General features: G+C 31.6%; 2 protein-coding genes across 4 annotated transcripts in view; one reads left to right on the top strand and one right to left on the bottom strand.

Annotated features, from left to right (window-relative positions):
• The window catches only part of LOC146539166 (trypsin-1-like), a 50,584-nt gene that overhangs the window by 4,207 nt on the left and 22,112 nt on the right, over positions 1 to 24,265 (top strand). The gene's annotated exons all lie outside the window — the stretch shown is intronic.
• The window catches only part of nord (neuron derived neurotrophic factor nord), a 33,339-nt gene that overhangs the window by 7,784 nt on the left and 1,290 nt on the right, over positions 1 to 24,265 (bottom strand). For both annotated transcript variants that reach the window (XM_085185422.1, XM_085185424.1), the window contains exons 2-5: positions 9,110 to 9,283; positions 7,630 to 7,742; positions 6,739 to 6,827; positions 6,274 to 6,392 (exon numbers count right to left, since the gene is read on the bottom strand). In XM_085185422.1, coding sequence (XP_085041548.1) covers positions 6,274 to 6,392; positions 6,739 to 6,827; positions 7,630 to 7,742; positions 9,110 to 9,283 — 495 coding nt within the window. The remainder of the gene's footprint in view (positions 1 to 6,273; positions 6,393 to 6,738; positions 6,828 to 7,629; positions 7,743 to 9,109; positions 9,284 to 24,265) is intronic.

The raw sequence follows: 24,265 nt of genomic DNA, 5'->3' as shown, positions 1-24,265 counted from the left end.
TTCAAGATGCTTTATTCCGCACATTTTTTAAAACCTATAACAGTATAAATATATTTATTTATTTATGATAATATATTTTTTTACATTTATATTTACAGTTTGTTTATGTGGCTACCGAAATTCACGTGCGGCTTCGCCCGCTTGATCTACATAATTATTAATTGACTAATCTGCATTACTTCATAATACATTTTTTCTTTTCCTATTTGTAAATAAATTAAATTCTATTAAAATTCTATTAATTTACTAGCGACCCCCTTGCGGCTTCGCCCGCTTTTACTACTGGAATATTCATATAATGTAGGTTTGCAAAGCACTTAAGATAATGTGAAAATTAATTAAACCCTAATGCAACCCGCATTTTCGATGTTTCAATAAGGATTTTCCAATTGTTTTACACAGCAAGGATTTTTAAGTAGGTACCGTAATTTTATATCTGTGATACTAATCTTTTCAAGTACTTATTAAAATATATTTAAATTACTATTTTTAGATAGTTAAATGACATTAAATAATACATTCAACTCGAATTATCCAATACGTGCAAACGCATCTAAATCTTCGTTGCTATAAAGGCAGGCGGGTTTTTTTTTTCGAGCTTGTGGTTAATGCTGAAGAGGGTATTCTGTCCCTGATGAAAAGCAAGCACTACGTGGCTGCCTGTGACGAAAATTAAATAGAATGCATCGGCCGGGAATTGAACCCGGGCTGCCCGCGTGGCAGGCGAGCATTGTACCACTGAACCACCGATGCGTGTAAGGCAGGCGGGCGCGGCGGACTCGCTTGTATAAGCATAACGTCGCGAGGCGCGTTTCGCAGCAAGGATTTTTTGATATTGTAACAACTTCTAAAGTACTTATTAAAATGAAAAACAGTAAATGACAGTTTTGATCTACATTAAATGGCCAACGTAACTAATATACTTATTTATATGCTGAGAGTAAGGGATAAGTGAAACTTGAGTAACATACAGCTGATGTGTGAACGGCGTGATGTGTCAATAATTAAATGCGTTTTTCTCTAAAACTATTCGCAATTTCGAAATAGTTTAAAAAGCAAATTTTATCTTCGTTTAACGTAGAAATTTAATAAAGTATTTTAAAGGATAAGGATTAATACCATTATGGAAAAATATCCCTCACAATAAAAAATATATTGAAATTACTATTTTTAGACAGAAATATGATCACTACACGTTATTCTTAAAAGATATGAATATGCCATCGCGGACTTTTTTGTAGATCTTATTAAGAGGAACAATACTCCAGTACATTTTTTTCATGTAGTATTTACCATTAAAGCAGCGCATGCGCCAAAGTGTCTCAGCGGGTAGGACTTTATACACATTTATCGTATTTATGTTAATTTACAAAAGAATGTACAAATAATAAACTATATATAAACCTTCCCTGAAAAATACTCGACCTAATGGTGAAAACCACATGAAAATCCGTTGGGTGGTTTAGAAGAAGAAGAGTTAGAAAGTTCAGACAGACACAAAAAGCGACTTTGTTTTATAAGATATAGGATATTTAAAAATGAAGAGGATGTCATTTTATATAGATATCTTTAAATATTTATTTTACTGAAGTAAACTTAGCATTTAAAGATCTCAGTATCGACATATTGATGCTACGATTTCCTAGTCGTTGCTATATACAAGGAACTAATGTCGTCCTCCAGATCGTTTAGTACCACCTTCCGTAGCTTTATGGTGAGATTAGTTAGCACAACGTTATGGCTAGATAAGCTGTTATCAGATCAACAACTGGTATTGGCTGACTCCTGAAGCACTGAGGTCATATCGCTTGTCAATTTATGATTATGCTTAAGCTTCTATTGTTTTTTGTTAACTTTCTGTTACAATAAACCTTCATATGAAATCGAACTCGTTTAGGGTCCCGTGCTTCAAAAGGCAGAAATGAAACCCTTATAGGATGATTTTGTTGTCTGTCCGTCCGTCAATCATAACCATTTAGCTCAAGATTGCGTGGAGGTGTCAAGCTGAAATTAATATCAAATATTCAGATGTACTGTCCCTTGGGCCAGAGAAAAAATTATTAAGCTTCTAACTCAATATAATCAAAAGATAAGAGCTTTTATATATTTATTTATTTTATTTTTTTTATTTATTTATTTATATCATGTAGTTTATTTGAAATAAACTACAAATATTATATAATATTTGTTATTGTTTTTTGTCAACTTTTATACGTTATATATAGTTCCCATCCCACATATAATCCTGAAGTCGATACACATCTCGATGGATGAATCTGACTCATATTTGACCAATTTATCAAAAGAGCACGAAATTAAGAAATTTTAGCAAGTACTTGTAGAATGAAACAAGTCCAACGGAGTACTGAGTGATAACGAACTCATTTAAAATTATCACACGTTGCCTACGAAGGCATCTAAATAATTAGTTTCTCATAAAAAATAACAATTAAGGAGCCGCCATTAAATTAATTTATACGTTCTTCTATTGATACAAAAAGAAACTTTGCTGACAGCAAAAAGAAATACTGCGGGTGGAATGTTCACTTAATAGTTTTTATAACTTAAATGAATATACGATTATATCATTGGTGTTTTTATACTTTCATGCTATATCCCGCATATAGCAGGTTAGGCAGAGGGAACCTATTTTTCGAGGCATTTGTTGCCAAATTGAGGAAATAGAAATATTAATAAATAATAATTCATAGTGGGAATCGAACCCACACGCTAGTACCCCTGCGTAACGACGTCCTCATTCGTTACGTCCAAGAAAGCCGATTACAATGTAATTTTTGCATTATCCCAAAGTATTTAAGGCTGATATTCCCATAAAATGTATTTAAATGCAAAAAGTTAAAGGAATCAAGCTCGCCTTTGGAGAGTTTATTTCTATTTACTTTTTTCTATCCTAGTACCGCTTTACGCAAAAATAGTTGATGCGCTTTATATTGGCAATTTCAAATACAAGATGTAGAAACTTGTTACTTGTTTAATTAACTTTAGCACCTAGCATTAGTTTGATGTTTTTAGGGTTCCCTTTTTTCTTTTGGGGCTAAAAATGGAACACTTTGTTATTCAGCTGACTGTCTGCGTCCTCGTAGGGCTCGGTCCGTCTGATAAGACTATTTTTCTTAAGTACTAGTGGAGGTAACAACTTAAATTATTATCCAATAAACAGATTTAGGAGTATATTGCTTGGAAAACAATAAAAAATACACTTAATTTAACGTCAACAAAAAATAAGAGTGTTCAATTTTCCTTTTTGTATACAAATTGCCGCATAACGAAACAAATATTGGTAATTTACAGGTGTAACGGAGAAATAATTATTACAAACGTATAATTATAGTTAACGTATAATTAACGCAAAAAAAATCTCAACTTTTCTAAGTTGTACTTCCCATTGACCTATAATCATGAAATTGATACGGAACCCTCGACGATGAGTCTACTTTGCACTTGTTTTTCCTTTTGAGCCTACAACTAAATGTAAAGGTAGGCGGCCTAGCTTTTAAATTTGCATCATAATGTGGATAATACCATGTTATTGCCAGTAACATTAATAGCTTTTATTAGTTTGTGATAAAAAGATAAAGATAACGTGGATTTTTGTTTTGTTGAGCGGAGTTATACGTAATTGAAGTTTATTTTTGTTTTTTTAAGATTGGTATGTATAGTCGGACTTTTAAGAGATAGCACAAAATAGATGAAATATTAGTGGAAAATAATTATGCTAAGTGCATTAGATATTTATATTGATATAATAAATGAAATAATTATGTTTTTGTTGATTGGTTGAGTTGAGGTATTCCTTTTTTATTGGAACTTTCATAAATGACCTTTGAATTTTTTTTAATAGCAATACAAACGTTTTTAATTAAAAAACGGCTTGGTGTATAAAGAGGTGTTGAATAAGGTTAACCAAGTTAAGTTTATTTCCGAATGCATCCATTTTGTGCATAACAGTTCAGCATTTTCCTTTGAGGTACCCTAAATATATATAAATTTCGATATTAAATAAATTAGAAAATTCATTACCCTAAAGATAAATAAAATATTTAAACATTTTTTCCTCCATAATTTGAAGCCATTTCTCACAAACGTCACTATATAAAAGAATGTAGATGCGGAGGCAGTATTGGCCCGTAATCGTATACAATTAAAACAGTTTCAATGTTCCGTGCTCCCTACTTAGTTGCTAGATTCTTTTATAAGCAAAAAAAATATGAAAACATGTTACAAAAGAAATATGTAACATAAGATTGGAATGTCGATCATTTTAAAAAGAAAACGATGCTTCTATGATTAATATGGTAAGATCGGTGTGATATAATTAATTAAGTATCACTTATAATATCATAATTAAAAATTGGGGTCGTCTAAGTGTAGTAGAAAAGTATCTGTATATAAACGCGATGACCGTGGGTTCGATCCCTAGTCAGAGCAATGGTTTTTTTTAATTTCCGGGTCTGGTTGACAAAGTGGGTGCGTCTCGAGTTTCTGTGGAGACACGAGAACGGAGTGCTTTGACACTAAATTTTCGGTTTACCTTGGTATGTGAGATGGATTGTGAAGTATAAAGGCGTGAGTGTTACATTAACTTTTGCAGAATATTCACTATTCTTTGTATGAAAAGTGAATTATGTTTTTAATAGAAATACCAACATATAAAAAAGATTTGACTTCGATTATAAATATTTCATTAAAACTAACCCAAGTGGCCTAAAAAATTCAACAAAATGACATTTCGACATTAGTTTTAAATTTAAAAATCTTTTATATTGGATGAAAAGAAAACAGAGACATAAATTACTAATTTTTTGACTGTACGGATTCCTCATCATAATTGATTTTTTGTAGATGATATCAAAAGTTAAAATTATTTTTTTTACTTTTGAGGCCGCCGTGCCACTGAGGCACAAGCGTGAGACTGTAAATGCCACGAACGTGGGATCAATTACCATTCTTAGGAATGAGCTTTGGTAGCACAGCGTTAAGTTCCGCAAATCAACACGCAATACCTTATGAATTCGGGGGATCTCTCCTTTCCCTACCCTGCTATTCGCGGGATACAACGTAAAACTATAAAAAAAAGCTTTCACAAGCTAAAAGCTTAAACGCACAAGTCGAAGCTTAATTTTACAAAAGGCCTGCACCACTATAGTACCATCCAAATATGGTGTACCATAAATTAATCAATAGGTACATGTTCTTGTGACGAACGAACGGACAGCCCGGATTTATGGCATGGGAGAGTTATTGATAACGGAGCTCCTACACTCGTACAGCTTACTTGGTTTTTATATTAGAATTTAAACCGTTATTGCTGAGGTGTAAGTTTCTTTAATAGTTTTAAGAAATGTTATTTCAAACTAAAGAAATAAATATATTTTAGAAATTAATTGGAACACGGTGGGGCGTGAACCCTGTCCGTGTCTCTTAGATGTCGTCCAATAATTTTCCAAAACCACTTCTTTTTAAAGGGTAAGAAATATTTTTTTATTAATATAATTCCTGGAGTGCATGTGTAAAGAGGTCGATGATAGTGGACGAGGCGAAAGAGATATACAGAGACCGGAGCACTTATCTCTCCGTTTTCTCTGGCTACCCTGTTGGGATAAAGTCTAAAGCTAAAATTAATAAATAATATAATGATTATCTATATATATAAAAGGACTTGTCCTCACTGACTGCGGTAAGACGCACGCACAGCCGTAACCGCTGTGCGTAGAAACGTTAAATTTGGACAAAAGTTTACTTTCGTAATCTGGACATCCACTAAGAAGGGATTTTGAAAAATTTTAACCCTAAAGGGGTGAAATAGGGGTTCAAAGTTTGTATGAAAAATTTTTTAAATCGGCACCGATTTTAATAAAATTTGAAATTTAGATTTTTAAAAGTATTAAATTGAATACGTGTTTCACGGTTTTCTAGAATTCTCCCCCTAAGGGTGCATATAAGGGGTTGAAAGATTGTATAGGTTTTTTTTAAATCGTCACCAATTTTTATAAAATTTGAAATTCAGACTCTTAAACGTATATAATTAAACACATGTTTCATGGTTTTCTAGAATTCAACCCCTAAGGGTGCAAATAAGGGGTTGAAAGTTTGTATGGGAAAATTCTTAAATCGCCACCGATTTTTATAAAATTGGATATTTAGACTCTTAAAAATATTTAATTGAACACATGTTTCATGGGTTATTAGAATTCACCCTTAAATACGCAAGCGAAGCTGCGCGCGTCCGCTAGTAATATGATAAAAACTAACCTAGGGTCCCAATTCGCAGATAGACGTTTCTTAGATCTAACCCGCAAACGCATACGCGTCGCGCGAGTGGCCTCTCCGCGCACGCTTATGGCCGCTGCGCCGCCTTTAGAAGAGGAGAGCTGAAAAATAGATACGAATATTTACAAATGTACATTATGTACATTTATTCATCCAAGGCAAAGTAAACTAAGCCTATATATTAAACTAAAATATACCTTTCTTTTTTTGTTAGCGTCATGCTCTATCCCGCACACAGCAGAGTAAGCAGAGGAGAGAGTCTCGACACCAAAGCGAAGAAATGGAAATTTGAAATATTTCGTCCTTCAAGTGGGAATGGAACCCACAACCCTGTCGCGTTTACGTTCACACTTTGTGACCCAACTCTCTCTCTTCTCTTTCTTTCTTTCTTTCTGGACTCTTTTATAATACACTTCAAATATTGAAATCAAATTCAAACATAATTACCTGTAATACGTATCTATCCTGTTTAGATATCAAAAACGTAATAGTATGCATTTCTCCGCCTCCGTGCTCTTGGACCAATTGTAGTTGTGCTGAAAATATGAAATATTTTTTTAGATTCCCACTATATAGCTGGGTAGGTAGAGGGAACCTGGGAACCTACTGTTAAGATACTCCTTTATTCGTAAGCTATTAATCTTTTTTTTAATTAATAAATCCGTAGCCTTATTCCTTTTAATCTCACCCAATCAAATTTAACACTCGCATTATACCCTGGAGAGCTTAAGTATCAAATATACTTAAAAGATTTCCGTTCAATTACATTTAAGACGGATAATTAAAAGCTTAATCGTATACGGAGGAAAATAACTATAGAAAAATTAGGCCACCGTTGGCATAGTTGGACTTAGTTGTCAACACGGTGACCCTGAGTTCTGTCTCCTCTCAAGGTAAAGATTTATTATATTTTCTTTCCACGCTCCTGAAAGCGTAAAAGTGCGATCTTCTTCTAATTCTTCTTCTTCTAATTATTTTGCTCGATTTCTATTACAGTATATTTGGCATCATAAGTAAGAAGGTTGACAAATATTATAACTCATATAGAACTATGTTATATGATACATAGATGAAAATAGCAAATTAAAAATTTAACAGACATACTACCAAAAACAATAAATTGTAACAAGCATATAATAATTTCAACGTAGCTTAATAAGAACTTATGGCTTAATTAATACAAGAGGCATGGGTTCAAGTCCCGCTACAAAAAATAAAGAAAAAAAAATTGTTTTAAAATAGTTATAATATTAAAAAACACCCCAGTGGGAATCGAACCTACGGCCATTGCGTGTACAAGAAGATAATTAAATTCAAAATAAATTGGCATCTACTTACTATCACTGCTGCCTGCCACTCCTCGGTAGAACGCCCAGTGTAAATGTCTCGAACACGGACTCACCGTGATGTATACCACCGATTGTGATATTAGCGTTGTATTCAATTCCAGACTAAAAATAAATTATTAATATAATATATTATTAATATTTTATAGCAATAGTATAAGTTACATAAAAATAATTCTTTAAAAGAAAAGATTAAGTTCAATAATTAATTTTAAAATTTATGCCCACTTTTTGCCAATTTCAAATTTCTTTTTGCAAATTCTCTTCTCCCCTTTCTCTCTCTTTCTCTCTCTCTCTCTCTTCTCTCTCTTCACCAGACAAAGGAAACGATTCATTAAATTCTCCTAGTTCCCCCGTGTGGCATACGAACCTACTACCGCCGCGTTAATTATCATTCCACGGGACCGCGACGGCCTTAACATTCGATAGATCAATAAATTATATTCATCCTAAAATAATTAATCTTTCGAAAATCTGAGCAGATATCAATGAAATCACATTAATATCTTTGGATGATATCCAAAGTGGAGTAGATTTGTCAACTGCTAATTTGTGTTGAGTCATATTTGATATCGAACAAGTGTTGAAATGTGTGCTGACCCATTTTCTAAAGTAGGTTAGATTTATATAGTTATCTATTAAAATATTAATAGAAGAGGTCATAGTGGTATAATAGCACAGGGCCTGATAGTTGTAGGTTCCATTACCACTCGGAGGAATCCTTATATGAATTCGTATTTATAATCATTTCATAAGCAATATTTTGAAAATTGGGCGGGAAGTGAACAACTCCTTGCCTACCGTGCTATAGAAATATTATAATAGCTATACACTTGTCTTGTTACCAGAATGAAGTAATGAAAATAATTAATTCTTTCTTTCTTTTGCACTACCAAGGACTCCGTTCTCCATTTTCCTCTGAATACTGGAGGTATTGCGTGTGGAGTGGCGGAACTAAACACCGCGTTTTGCCTCGACACCAGAGCGAAGAAATGAAAATATTATATATTTAATTTCATCGAGCAGGGATCGAACCCACAACTGTGCCTGTCCCTGTGCCACAACGTCCTCAATCCTTTAAAATATATCAAATTCATCATTCTATATCACTTAGTAAAAAGGACCATATAAATTGAAACTAACCATTTTATATTAATTAATTCTTAAACAAGCAAGTTCCACTCTCACAGACATCCATTATCTCAACCAAAATTGTATTTCAAAGGCTAAAACCTTAACGAGAGTATTTATATTTCCCTTAGGCGTAAAGACAGATCGTGCCTCTCCGCTGCGGTCATAGTTATCTATATCTCGAGACATTGAAACCACTTTCAAAGCAATCGTCTGAATCTTCAAAGACATTGATTTTCTACTGTGTTTGGTGTTGTTTTAATTATTGTATTAATTAAGTAGAAAATTCCTTAAACTTTTATATTTGCAATTTTTGAAGTAGTTACAAGAATAAAACTTACTTTCTACTCTCTCCTTCCTCCAGTCTATATAAAGTCTGGTTGTCCATCGGCAGCCACTCCACGGAGACTCGAGACACCGGCCTAGTGACTAGAACGCTAGGCGCCGCGAAACCTGCGCCAGCCGCGTTTATTATAATCACCACTGCCAGCCTAGTGGCAAAGATGTGTATGTTTCTGTGAAAGAAAATAATGATTTCAAGTACAAAAATTAGATCTAAATGAATTTTATTTAATTATAAAGGCAACTTCTAGAAACTTCTCGTATTGCAGGGTGAGCAAAGGGAACCAAGAATTAAGTCACTTTGTCCCCCATTTTCTGCTCAATTTTCGAGATATTACATATTGAATCTCGGAGTTTAACGCCTCGCCATATATATCTAATAGAAAGAGATACAACTTATTGGTACAATTGTTTGTCATCTATGCAAGGAATAAAATAACAATCGTTTCAAAAATAAAGCATTAGATAGTGAGTCTTGCTAGACTACTTTTTCTTTTCTTTTTGTATTTTTAGGCTAAACTTACTTACTTAAATTTCAATTAATAAAAGTATCAAATATTAAGAAGGTGATTTACTTTCAACACTTATTCAACATACAATAAAAAAAATTTTTTTTTTGAGTATATCCATACATACATACCATTTATCACATATATATTAGTAAAGATAGCACAAACGAATCCCAATTAAATATGATTCAAAACATTTATAGCTTTCCGAGATACCACAGTAACTTATTCTTTTTGCTTCGAACACTATCGCTTACGAGTGCGCCGGCGCATGTACCGCTCGCAAAAAAAAACACAACTAATGTAAACTGTAATTCATTGTAAAATTTACTACTCGCAACTACGCTGAGATTTATAGATTATGATGGAGAACGTGGAGAACGCTCTACTAATACATACCTACAACCTGTAATATATGAGAAAATGTCAAGCAATAATTTTATTTATGCATATATAGTTTAAAAGCTTTTTTTGTGTGGCCTCCTTTTGATGTATTGTTGAATATTTCTTTTGCCTTGTGCGAAACAATGACGTTTTGTACTTTGCGTACGAAATTTATGGATATTTTGCCGTATGAGCTTATTAAGCTCGAGTGTTACTTTTCAAGAATTTAAAACGAAAACGAAAACATATGTACGATACTTAAATGCTTACGGTCATTACAATATGTTAATATTTTTTTTAAATATATTTTTTAGCTTCACGCGGTTTACTGCTAGGTTTTTAGGAAAATAAAAGAAAAACAGCTTCACGCTGTATCCCGCACACAGCATAGTAGGTAGAGGGAGCCTAGTGTTAAGACATTCCGTTCCCCACTTTCTGCCAAACTCTGGGGGCATTGTATGTTGAGTAGCAGAACTCAACGCCGCGTTTTTGATTCGACACCAGAGCAAAGAAATGGAAATATAAATAAAAAAAATTAAATAAATTTATATTTGACATAGATAAGTTGAATTGACTACCTCCTACTTATTAAAAAAATCTATCTACTAAGGATTCTGCTGAGTCACAAAGAATATTCCTATGTTATTCTATAAACAAAAATTTGTATCCCAACAGGTTCCCAGTTTGGAGTAAGGGTCTATTATAAGAATAGTTTTTTTAAACGGGTCATGGTTATATAAAAAATGTGTGGAGTAACTTTGGAAATGGTTTTCGCAGGTCATCGTGGTTGAGAATAGGTTGTTAGGTAAAATATTGATATTGGTTTGAACCTCAGCGTTCAAATAAAACTAGGAATTTATAAAATTATTTATTTTTTGAAGTATTTTTTTTTAGGGTAGGCAGAGGGAACCTAGTGTTGAGACACTTCGTTCTCCTTCTTTATGTCCAATGTTCGAGATATTACGAGTTGAGTCGTGAAACTCAACGACGCCCTTTGTTCTTGTTACGAGAGTGAGAAAATGAAAAAAAAAACTCAGTATGCTTTTAAATCTATGGCTTGTGTTTAGATTTTGTAATATTAAACTTTTCGATGTCTCTCTTGTAGTCGGAGTTTACCTCGAACACTAAAAAACTATCTTAGGTCATAAAAATACTAAGTTTAGTTAATTTTATTAAACTAAAGACGACGAGACTAAAGCCACATGTAAAACCTGGCAATACATATAAACGACACTTTAAATGTAAACAGTTGATCAACAAATAGGTTAAATGAATTTAAATGTAATCTTTATTTAAGTTTATTAATAGTTCTGTCTAAATATGTATATAACATTCGTCCATGCCACGTTATTTAAGACATAAACGTAAATTATATCACGACAGCTGAACGCAGGAGTCTTTAATGGTCTAATGAATTATTAAAAAGGTATAAGAATTACTTGTAAAGATCGATTTATATGAAATAGATATTGTAAAGTTGGCAGTATTTTTATTATTCCTTACTTTTATTTATCTTTTAATTTTTTTGTCACTAAGAGACTAAGCCAACTCCTTCTCACTGAAATGATAAAAAAACCGGTCAAGTGTGAGTCGGACTCGCCCGACTGACGGGAAGTACAAGTTATAAAAAATGATAAACTCGTGTTTTGCCTCGTTACCAGAGCAGAGACATGGAAATAAATAAATATTTAATTTTATTAAGTAGGAATCGAACGCAGAACCTAAAGTAACTATTACCATCAAAATCATATTTTACGTTACAAGAATCGAAACCCTGAAGAATTCAAAACCCTGAAATCTATTGAATTATTAATGTTCTTTACAATCTCATGTGGAACATTGATGAAGATAAAGCACTCAAATGGTGTGATACGAGAATAATATGACGAATGGTTGGCGTTCGAGCGAGTTATGTTCTGGCAGTAATTCAACTCCCACTTACAAGTACCAGATTAGGTTAATACCTATCGATATTACTATTAGTTGAATGTGTGTATGTTTGTTTGTATGTACATTGTATATATGGTGTTGTAAATTAAGAACCAGTTTGTATGATTCATAGTGGTGGTGTTTTTTTAGTTCCACTCTGTATCATGTTTATATACAGGAAGGACAGAGGGAACCTAGTTATAAAGTGTTCCCATTAAAACACTTCCGTTCCCCACTTTTCTCCGAATTTTAGTGTCATTGCATGTTGAATAGCGGGACCCAATAAAGCGCTTTGATTCGTCCAGAGCTAGGAAAATGGAAATATTAGATATTTTATTTCCTTGAGTGGAAATCGAACCCACAGTATGACGTGTTCACATTTGCACGCCTATGCCCCTGCGCTAAGACTGGCTTCGAAATACCCACGTAAAATCTGCAACTTTCCCAGTTCCTGTAAGAATTTCTGGAATTTCTGGATTATCTTAGTGCTCCCCTACACTATCCATGGGCATGATGGGAATATGTCAAATTTCAGTGTTCTACGCCGCATGAATTCGGCTATGCTTTATCTGTCAGTCACTAAGTTAGATATATGGGCGATGTCGTCTGAACATACTATATTGTATATAGTGTATTCATTTCACTTTTGATAATAATAAGAATAAAATTCTCTCGTTACTGTACAACTTACAGATAACACAGTTAAGCGTAATATCTATAAAATGCAGAGAAGCTATGGAGTGTCTTAACACTATAATATATTTTCTTTGCGCATCCTACCATAGAATCTAATATAAAATGTTTGAATATTTCCACAACCTCCTTAAGTATACGTATTTTCCTATACATGAAAACCAAATTATAAACATTTTTATAGTCATTACTAGATATCTAGAATAGTTGCAACTTACACTATATAACTACCATATATCTAATGTATGATGCAACGGAACTAGCAAACGGTTATAGGATACTAGAAGTATGTCAATTGAAAGAATTTATGTTTTTTTTCTTTTTATATATTATTTTTGAATTAAACCTATCATTATTAAGTAATTAATTATAATTTGAAACACTATCAATTATAGCTATACCTTATTTGGTGAAACTAATTCATTAAATTTTTAGTAAGCGAATTTTTATCAGCTGTTGAATAATGAAGTGTGTACTTATCTATTTATAAAATTACTAGCGGACGCGCGCAGCTTCGCTTGCTTATTTAGGAGGGAATTCTAATAAACCACGAGTCGAGTCTAAATTTCAAATTAAAAAAAAATCGGTGGCGATTTGATGATTTTTCCATACTAACTTTCAACCCCTTGTTTACACCCTTAGGGGGTAAATTCTAAAAAACTGTGAAACACTTGTTCTATTAAATATTTTTAAGAGCCTGAATTTACAATTTTATAAAAATCGGTGCCGATTTAAAAATTTTTCCATACAAACTTTCAACCCTGATTTCACCCCTTCAGGGAAAAAATTTTTCAAAATCCCTTCTTAGTGGATGTCCAGATTACGAAAGTAAACATTTATCCAAATTTCACGTTTCTACGCACAGCGGTTACGGCTGTGCGTGCGTCTTAGCTCAGTCAGTGAGGACAAGTCCTTTTATATATATAGACTAGCGGACGCGCGCAGCTTCGCTTGCGTAATTAGGGGTGAATTCTAATAAACCACGAAACATGTGTTCAATGAAATATTTTTAAGAGTCTAAATTTCAAATTTTATAAAAATCGGTGGCGATTTAAAGATTTTTCCATACAAACTTTCAACCCCTTATTTGCACCCTTAGGGGGTGAATTCTAGAAAACCATGAAACACATGTTTAATTAAATACTTTTAAGAGTCTGAATTTCAAATTTTATAAAAATTGGTGCCGATTTAAAAAAAATCTATACAAACTTTCAACCCCTTATTTGCACCCTTAGGGGGAGAATTCTAGAAAACGATGAAACACGTGTTCAATTAAATACTTTTTAAAATCTAAATTTCAAATTTTATAAAAATCGGTGCCGATTTAATTTTTTTTCCATACAAACTTTGAACCCCTATTTCACCCCTTTAGGGTAAAAATTTTTCAAAATCCCTTCTTAGTGGATGTCCAGATTACGAAAGTAAACATCTGTCCAAATTCCACGTTTCTACCATCAGCCGTTACGGCTGTGCGTGCGTCTTACCTCAGTCAGTGAGGACAAGTCCTTTTATATATATAGATAATTGCGTTTATACAGGCTGTTCCATTTCGTTACGTTAGATTTAATAACTGTACATTTAAAAAAAATCTTTACACTAAATAAATATATATATGTATAAAAGTAAATACCAACAAAAACGAGGTTCGTCTCAATTAGCCCCGGAAAAACCTTAAAAACCCTCATAAAATAAACAATGCCACGTGTTAATCTTAACAAATGGAATGGTGGAGGTCGCCCCAAAGAAAAACAAAGCTAAATGAGCTGTCATTCACAAGCTCTCGAATTTGTTACAATAAGAAATATGTTTTGTTTTTCTCTATTCAGATTTGCATATATATTTAATGTTAAATGTTGCCATATTTTCATATATGAACAAAATATATATATTTAGTTTTTCTACGTATCTATTTTTTTGGGTGACGAACATAAATAAATATTTTGCCTTATTTTCAATTTCCATTCGTTCATTCAGTGATAGTTCCTAAATAAAGCGAAAATGAAATAAAACATCTATGACTGTTTCTTGCCTAAAATAATTCTTAAATAAAAATTCTACAGATTAAAAATAAACTCTCATATGAAATAAATCAAAAATTAAACAGAAAATATATTTCACTTTTAAAATAAGATCAACATGTCCACTGAAAGATTTAAAACGTAAAACACGTAAAACATTTGATTTACTCGTATATTGAAACCCAAAACGTTTATCACAAACTGAATTTTTCATTTGACATAGTATTTTTATATAAATTAAAATGGTTAGCTCTTTCTGGGGTTCCGTACACAAAAAACGGAATCCTTATAAGATCGCTATGTCTGTATCTGTCAAGACTATTTATCTCGATGTAAATGCATTAAAGTATAGAAAAAATGAAGCTTCTGAGTCAACGCAATCAAAATATACAAGCATTTATGCATCGTTTTTGTTGCGTTTTGTATGAAATTTGCCATGTAATCAAAATTTGTAGAGTACTTCCGTGGACTTACAGTTATGAAATTTGGTACAAAGTCAGAATTTATAATGGAAGTAAATGGAAAAAATTGAAAAGTGAAATATTGTGAAATTTCATAGATAAAAATCATTATACATTTGGATGGGATGGGTCTGAAGAGCTGAGGATCGAGTGTGGTGGCGAGAATTGGAGAAGGCCTATGTCCAGCAGTGGACAAAAGACGGCTATTGATGATGATGATGATGATACATTTGGAGTTGCAGTTCATTTTAAGCAAAATCAGTGTAGTGTAGTCTGTCTACTTTTATAATTTGTATTTCCCGTTGAACTATAATCCTGAAATTGCGACGGAACCCTTGATGGATGAACTAACTCATACTTGACTTTTTTATTCACTCATCTACATTTAGAGAGAGGATAAAGTGAACCTAGTGTTCAGACACTTTCTGCCCAGATTTTCTATACATTTGAAAACCAGAAAAAAAAACCACTTTACTCCTGGTTCAGAGATATAGGTGGAACCTAAATAAAATCCTAAACCTAAACAATCCACGACCACGACCAACCATTAACAAAGACGAAAATTCGAAAATTTTCAGTGTCAATGTAACATTAATATATCAATAGCTGTCTAGAACGAGTAAAAATAAGCTGTCTGCCCGTCTGTCTGTCTGTCTTTTTTTGGCCTTTTCATATATATTTTGCAGTGTGTTACCGTTTTCGCGACGTCTGGTTATAAATAACTTCAAGGATTAACATGCTTTGCTGCAACTGTAACGTGATGTAGCGGTACATTGAGATTTCTTCTGTATGAAAAGAAAAACTCATTTAAAATTCACTAATTATTTTGTTGAAGTTTTCTTTGTTTTGTTTATATTTAGTTTTTGAAATTATTATAAGAAAGCTTTTGACTTTCCAAAAAAAATGTTAATGTCTAAATATACTAAACAGAAAAAAAAAGTTTTTTCATCAACTTAAAAGTCTTAATAATGGCGGAACTGTACGACGCGCTTTGCATATTACAAGAGCGAAGTAAAGAAAATTATAAAGTGTAAATCATGCAAAAGTTATATTCCCCTAAATGCTCAAATAAAAAAACAAATCGATTTTTTAACTGATTTTTTTTTTTTATTATTTTGTATTTTTTTCCTTAGTGGTTTTTCAATTTACAGCAAAACTTTTATAAAAGAACTGTTTTTACTGTATTCCCTATTTACTTGTTTCAACAAAAAATAAAATAAATGCCGCGTAATAAAAATATTACGTAGCGTTGAGTTACGCCACTTAAAACATGATGTCTCAAAAATTGAGCGGACAATAGTCTAAGCGATAGGTTTTTCTTACCTACCCTGTAATCCTTACCCGCTTTATGCGCTGAAGGTACACGCTATATAATATACTCTTATACAGCGTGTAGCTACAAAAAAAAATAAACAAACTTTCTTATGTATAAGAACCTGTACACCTGTAGGTGTTTGTGAACTGATATTTAAACTTCACCAATGAATAGTCAAAATCAATAAATTGAATCATAATTTAGAGAGCTTTCACTCTATCTATTATCAGTTGCGTCGTATTTTAAAAGTCACAAAGTCTGAAATAGCCTAAATATTTATTCGCCCTTCGCCGTGACTCAATCCATTCAATTCACTAACAGATTCGGCGCCTCGGGGCGATGAGCACCTATTAATAATAAAGTAACGAGAAAGCCCCTTTAAGCATATTTACGGGGTGTGAAAGCTCAATTTGCAATATCGATAGATTGTTGTTTGATAAATGTACTCATCGATGTATTGAAATTTTAAATAAAGTTTTTTTTTATATATATATATATATATATATATAATATATATATATATATATATATATATATAATAAGTAAGCTATTGATATATATATATAACACACCTGTTTATAATTTGACATTCTTTCAATTTAAATATTTGAAATTTAACCAATTCATCAAAAACTTTACTCAATCACGACAATCATAAATAGGAGAAAATTAAGGCTCCGAGAAAAATTATAAGATTTGACAGAAAAACTTATTTGTAACTAAAAAATAACCGAATTCATATTATTAAATATTTATTAGCAAGCTGACTGGCATAAATAAATTCATTTAAGGTCTCCCTAATACAGTAATGCTACAGGATGTTACAGAAATCCCTCTATCACCCTGAAATAACGTTTATTTTCATTATTCTTGGAAACATCTTGCACACTTATTTGGAATACGTTAAGAGTGTTTGCACACGAGCCCTTGGTACTTGTTAGGGAACGTGCCTTTACTTATAAACTTAAAATGTTTAGATTTGGATCAACTTTAAACTAATTTCTACTAATTAACTAATTCTTGATGTTTTGGTTAATAATATAAACCGATATAATGTAGGAATCTGGGAACCTAGTGTTAAGACATTCCGCTCCCATTAAGACTATTCTGTTCCCAATTTTACGCTGAACTCAACGAGCTAATTTCCTCTGTTAGTGAAGAAATAAAAATATAAAATATTTAATTTCCTTGAATGGGAACCGAACCTGTTGCATTTACAGTACGCTATACACTTATGCACCTTCACCATAACTATTCTGGATGAATATTTAATAAATTTAGGCAAGTGCGGCGTTGAATACCGCTATTTAATACGCAATATGTCAGAAATTGGGCGGAATGTGAGGAAATCGAGTATCTTAAATAACCTAACCAACCTTAGTTAGAGGGAACCTGAAGTTAATACCCTCTATAATGTAAATACAGAGTGGAACTATTATTTTTGCTATTCATTAAAATAATAAAAAAAAATATATATTTTAGTATTAGTGTAGTATAAAATATTTTTACCATTAGACTATAAGACATATATTAGACTATAAATGTACACATAAAATTACTCTTCTAGAAATAAAACTTACAAGCCATGAAAGAGGATGAAATCAAATAAATCCCTTTTCATATAAAATAAATTATTTATTTAATAACAACATGGGAAAGTTAAATGGATATCAAATTTTATTACTAGTAAAATAAACTTAAAAGCTGTAAAACCTTGATGATGTTTACATAGGATAAGTGTATGGTTTATATGAATACTTATACTGTGAACCTTGTAACTATTTATTGTGTCTTTAGAAATAAATATACATATATTTTTTTATTTTCACGCTTTTTCCCGCATCGCATCCCGACGGAGCCTTAAAAAAATTAGACACGTATATATGTAAGTATTTAATTAACATTATTCGACAATAATGTCATTCTTTCGTCATTCTTTTGAATAAAATCTTTGAATATCATAAATTTATAAAAATAATCTATGCTAACAATAAAAATAAGTCTTTAACTAGCGTATTAAGAGAATGTGGCTTAGTTAACTAAGGCTCTCGGATGGTATCCAAGACGCACAGATTCGAATCGTGGAAAAATAAAAAGAAAATACATAAAATACAGAATGATTGATAGTCATAGAAATTTGAAGTACAAATTGACATATAGATATATTTCCGTTCCCTTTTTCCGCCCTTTTCGCGTTTCTCATAACAAATGTTTATATAAAAAGTAATATTGACAAGAGTCGATGGCTAAAATATACGTATTTGTATATTTGTATAAATACTCTATTTTTTTTATCACGCTGTATCTCACACACAGCAGGGTAGACAGAGGGAACCTCGTGTTAAAACATTCCCCATTTTCCACTGAATTCTGCAGTCATTGCGTGTTGAGTAGCGGAACACAACGCCGGGCTTTGCCTCGACACCATAGCGAATAAATAAAAATATAAAAAATATACTTGTACAATCAAATTTCTGTTATAGATATAATAGAACACTATTTTTGGGACTTCCATATAGATCTCCAGTTTTTATATTAGTGAAGTCGGAAACTTCACGTTATTCAGTATTGAACTTGGCTCTCATTTCAAAATTTTATTTTTGTTATATTATTTTTAATACATCACCATTGTTAAGTATTGACGGATGTAATTCGTTGTATGCGGATACATTTAATTAAGAACAAAGAACGAATCAACCAGTCGTGTTACAGAACATCAAAGGTATCTAATAATATAATGTAGAGTCGTTGTCCTAGCTATGTTATAATTATATCTAATACTTTTTTGTATGAAAAATCTATCTTTTTCTTAAGTTGTATGGTATTAACATTGTGATGCAATTTTACTTATTTAATTTGGGAAAGCACGGCGTTAAGTTCCTCCACTCAAGAGGCAATATTTTGAACTGGACGATCAGTTGTCTTATCAATAAGTTCCCTCTGCTTTTTCTTCTATACGCAGGATATAGACGCGAGCTAAAAATATTTTTACAGATCGATTGAAAGTAAATTTTGTAAATATAAAATATATTCTATAATTATTGTTATATTTAATTTACGAAACTTACTATAAAATATAGATACTTTCCTTTTCGTTCACATATTACGTTAATATCACGAAGTTAACAAAATTTTGGCAGAAGTTCTATTGTATAATAATAAACATTTCCAGACCCAGTTAGGGCTCCTATTATATTTAAAAATAATTAATTTGCCAAATTGCTCCCCATGCAAAACTTCAGGCGGTCGGTACAAATGAATTAACAAGAAATATTTAATTATGAATTACATTCGGACATTAGAGGTTCTGTATATGTCTTCAGTAATTTGTCGATGTCAAATATTACAATATCTACAAGGATTTTGTATTTAACTAGCTTTGGCCTCCGACATTGCTCATATGATCAAATAGAAATAAGTAAGAGTTCTAAGTAATGTCAGAACTTCAGAGTTAAAGTCGAAAAAATTAACATAATTTGATATAGGAGACCAGTCGTTGCTCAGGGATACAAGGTATAAACGCGACGGTTTTGGGTTCAATCCATTCGAAGAAATGTAATATTTAATATTATCATTTTCCTCCTTCTGGTAACAAGGCAAAACGCGATGTTGAGTTCTGTCTCTACGCAATGTCTCCAGAATTTGGCGGATAACGGGAACAGAATATCTTAGCACTAAGTTCCCAAGAAGTGCTTGGAACACTTTCTATCTGCCATGTCTCATATACAATCCTTATCTATTTATGATGAATTCTTATCTATTTTCAATATAGACCACGAAGGTAAAGTCGTACTAAAAACTCATGATAAACCTTCTCTCCAAAATTCCTTCGATTTAAATCCATATGGTTTTATTATACTTAATATATCCTTTGTATACGGAACTCCAATAGTACCCCTCCGGTTAGCAACGTACTATCTGAAGGCCACTGATTTCACAAGCAATCTTATGCACATTTTGATTAAGTTTTAAGAAACGACTTAAGCGGCAGGTTAAAAATATCTGTTTTTATTTCTAGTAGCTTTTTATATCATAATTTGTATACATAAATATTGATTATATATTTTTCAGAAGTTTTATACATTCTTACTAAGGTCATTTGGGTTAACTAAAGATAGTGGGTAAGTGTGCGCACTGGGTGTATCTCAAGATTCCGATCTTAGGATAAATACTTTTTGGACTTCTAGACAGACATGCGAAATCATAATTATCTAGAAGGTTAGCCGATTAATGTATTATAATGTAATTAATAATTTTAAAACATATATTCTTTTGGTAGGACATGAGCCTAACTGCGAGGTGATTTTTGTTTGAATTTTGGTTTCTCGGGGAAAGTGTGCGCGTGTAAGTAAATGAATTACATTTACGCAAAGCTGACTACGCACGAATTAATATAAGTATAAGTCTTCTTAATTAAAAAAAAGGAAAATATAGTGTCTCAACACTCCATGCCCTTAACAGGCATAACATACGAGTATGTTATAAAAATACCCTATAAACAACTAAAGCATACACATCTATATAATACGACCTTGTACCTGGCCTGGCATTTTGTATTATGATAAAATGATTAAAAGATAAGAATCTCTTCCATCACATTGATTCCGATTACGGAGTTGTTCACTGTAAGAATAATACGACGAATTCTACATACGTTTTCGTTCTTGTCAAAAAATCTAGTTTGGCTTTTGACGTATTTCGGATTTTATTGTTTACATACTTATATTTATGTATTTATTTATATATTTCATTTAATATTTGTGGCGATGAAACTTTGATTTATTAGACTTGAAAAGCTATGGGATAGATAGAGTTGTGTAAAGTTGAAAAATATTTAAAAAATTGTTTTTTTTTTATGTTCACTTCGAAAAAGTTTAAAAACGAATAAAAAAGTATTATTTTGGTTTGGACCTAATTATAATATTAGAATTAGAATTTGAATTCATTCCCCCGAGTGGGGATCAAACCCACAACCAGTCGCGTTTACAATCACACACTTATGCCTGGCCTCAATGGCTTTATAGAAAAATAAAAAAATCGAAAAACCTAAGTAAGCTAAGCTGAGCTAATTTCCAAAATATCAACCGAATATATTAAATCTGGATATAATGTTAACATAACGACTTCCCCTCGCATAAATTGTAAAACGTAACGGCACGTTCACACGTCGTCATTTCGCAAATTGGTATGTAAGATGTTTATTTTAAATTTGATATTTATTTTATAAATACTGTTTTTATACTTGTATTATGTTAACGCCGAGGCCTTTAGGCACAGGGACACAAGCGTGCGACTGTAAAGGCGACGGTGGTGGGTTCGATTCTCACTAGAGGTAACGAAATATTTACTTTTTCATTTCTTCGCAAGGTAAAGGTTCAAAGGTTTCTCAAGAACTCTGCGGAAAGTGAAGGACGAAAATGTCTTAATGGAAAACAGGTTAAAAAATCAGTTAACACATTAGAAAACATTTATAAGAGTAACTAAACTATAACTGTATTTGTTTATTGTAATAAGTAGAAATATTTTTTAGGTCATATTTTTCCATTTTATTTATTTAAATAAATTTGATATTGATGTTGATGTTGTAAATTCTTATTAAATTCATCAATAATATTAAAATCAACCTTTATGGATGTGTTCATATGGGCATTCCATTGATTATTTTCAATTATAATTTTTTCTCTATTGTCTCTTTATAGAAACTAACAAATTTTCTTGCTTGGACTTTAACGTAACGTAACATCCACCTATAAATGTAATAGTTATGGGTACCATGTAGGTAGACAAAGCACTGCGTTGGACGCCTCCACTCAACACGCAATATCTAGAAAATCAGAGACAAAGTAGGGAAAGTAGTGTTTTAACACTAAACTACCTGAAACAGCCAACAAAAAAAAATTCCATTAACGAAAGTGTGAAAACACCCAAGATGTAGGTATTTAGGTTTGCACCCTTATGAAAACAAAACGATGTTTTCGATACGCAGTATACAATTACCATGTTACATTGATACGTACAACGTAAACATTACGTGGGCAGAGAGTTCGTATTGTATGTTTGTCTGTTTAATTGAAAATTACTTCTAAATGAATATACTTTATGATATCATTAACAGAACACAACAGTATATGACTGTATATATTAAACGTTTCATTTCTTCTAGTGAAAATCGAACCCATAACCTGTCCCTTTTACATTCGCACGATTGTGCCCCTGCGCAACTACTGGCCCCTAAAATATTATAATTATGATAATTCTAAAGTGGGCAACGAACTCATTTATTTTGAAAAACGTAACGGCGATAATTATTTATTTTTAATTAAATCAAATTTACTAACTTAATATTATTTTATTTAATTAAAAGATATTAAATTCTGCCACTCGAAACTTAATGCCTTAAGAATTTGGCGGAAAATGAACCACGAAGTGTTTTAACACTAATTTCATAAGTTCCCTCTGCTTTCCCTACTTTCCCTAAAGTTCCTTCTGTAGTTTCATCTGTGGATTCTCCGTCAGTCACATCAGTATATATAGGTATACTAGGAGAGAGAAAACTATAGTGAAAGTAAGCCACACGCCGATTTCATATAACAAATTACAACATACAAAATTAATTAATCAAAAACCGATAGCTCTATCAAAATACCGACATTAATTTACTTAATACATTTATTAAATAAGATTAATGTGTGAGACGGCAAGCTGAGTCGCGTGCCGGCCACATGTATGCTCCCTGACACTAATGAGGTAGTAATTATGTAGCGATGGGGCTTCGCGATTCTGTTACGAAGGGTTAAGTTGATAGGTATTTATCGAATAATCAATATGATATTTATTTGGAATGTATGGATGTTCTTTTAAAAAAAAAACAAGAAAAATATATGCAATAATAAAAAATATTATATGTATATATTTATATAAAATACAGCTACGCTGATTATTAAATATAGCAGAGTATATAGAACGTAGTGTTAAGACATTACATTCTTCACATTCTGCTAACTTTTTGGTGCATTACATGTTGATTGACGTTTAGGAAAATTTAAAAAGGTAACATAGCTACTTCATATATAAATATATAAATTAAATTTGAAAGGCTTAAAAAACACGAACAACAGAGAAATTTCTTATTAAATATTAAAAAATAAATATGTATCAAATTTATCTTTATTTAAATGTTCAATAAGTTAAAGAGAAATATATAAAAAAACATAATATATATAAACTTTCATCATAATATATGTATGTTTCAGTTGCGATTTACGTTCGGACTTTCGCAAATGAAATTTACATTCTATTAATATTAGCTAAAGTGCGTCAACTTTATTATATTTTATAGGGTATTGTTTCAACATAATACTCCTATCGTAACAAAATATTACATAGAGCTTTTGTTCTTTATGTAGAAAAAATACACATTATAATATAATTATATGCCAACATATATTTTTTTAAAAGTTTGGTAAATAATAATATAATAAAAAATATAATAGAATAATAAAAATTAGGTATTGTAACGAAAAATATGTTAAACTTTTTACAATATATATATATATATATATATATATATATATATATATATATATATATATATATATATATATATATATATATATATTTAATTTTTTAAGTAAAAAAAGGCATGTCCATATAATGATAAAGATAAAGATAATTATCGTTTAATCTTAGTAGCTGATCTAACGATTACGCAGAGTTTCGAAGAAGTAAGCAATTATATAATGTAATTCAATTACTTTTACTTAATTCGAAAATTTACGTTTATTAATATAATTAATAATTAATTTACATGAAATATATTTACGTTATAATATATACGTAGGTACCT

Source organism: Heliconius melpomene, chromosome 5 (assembly GCF_056956725.1).
Source record: "Heliconius melpomene rosina isolate 202511_hmr_F chromosome 5, ASM5695672v1, whole genome shotgun sequence".
NCBI classification, from domain to species: Eukaryota; Metazoa; Arthropoda; class Insecta; order Lepidoptera; family Nymphalidae; genus Heliconius; species Heliconius melpomene.
Note: the sequence above shows the minus strand (reverse complement) of the source record. Positions and strands in the feature narration are given on the sequence as shown.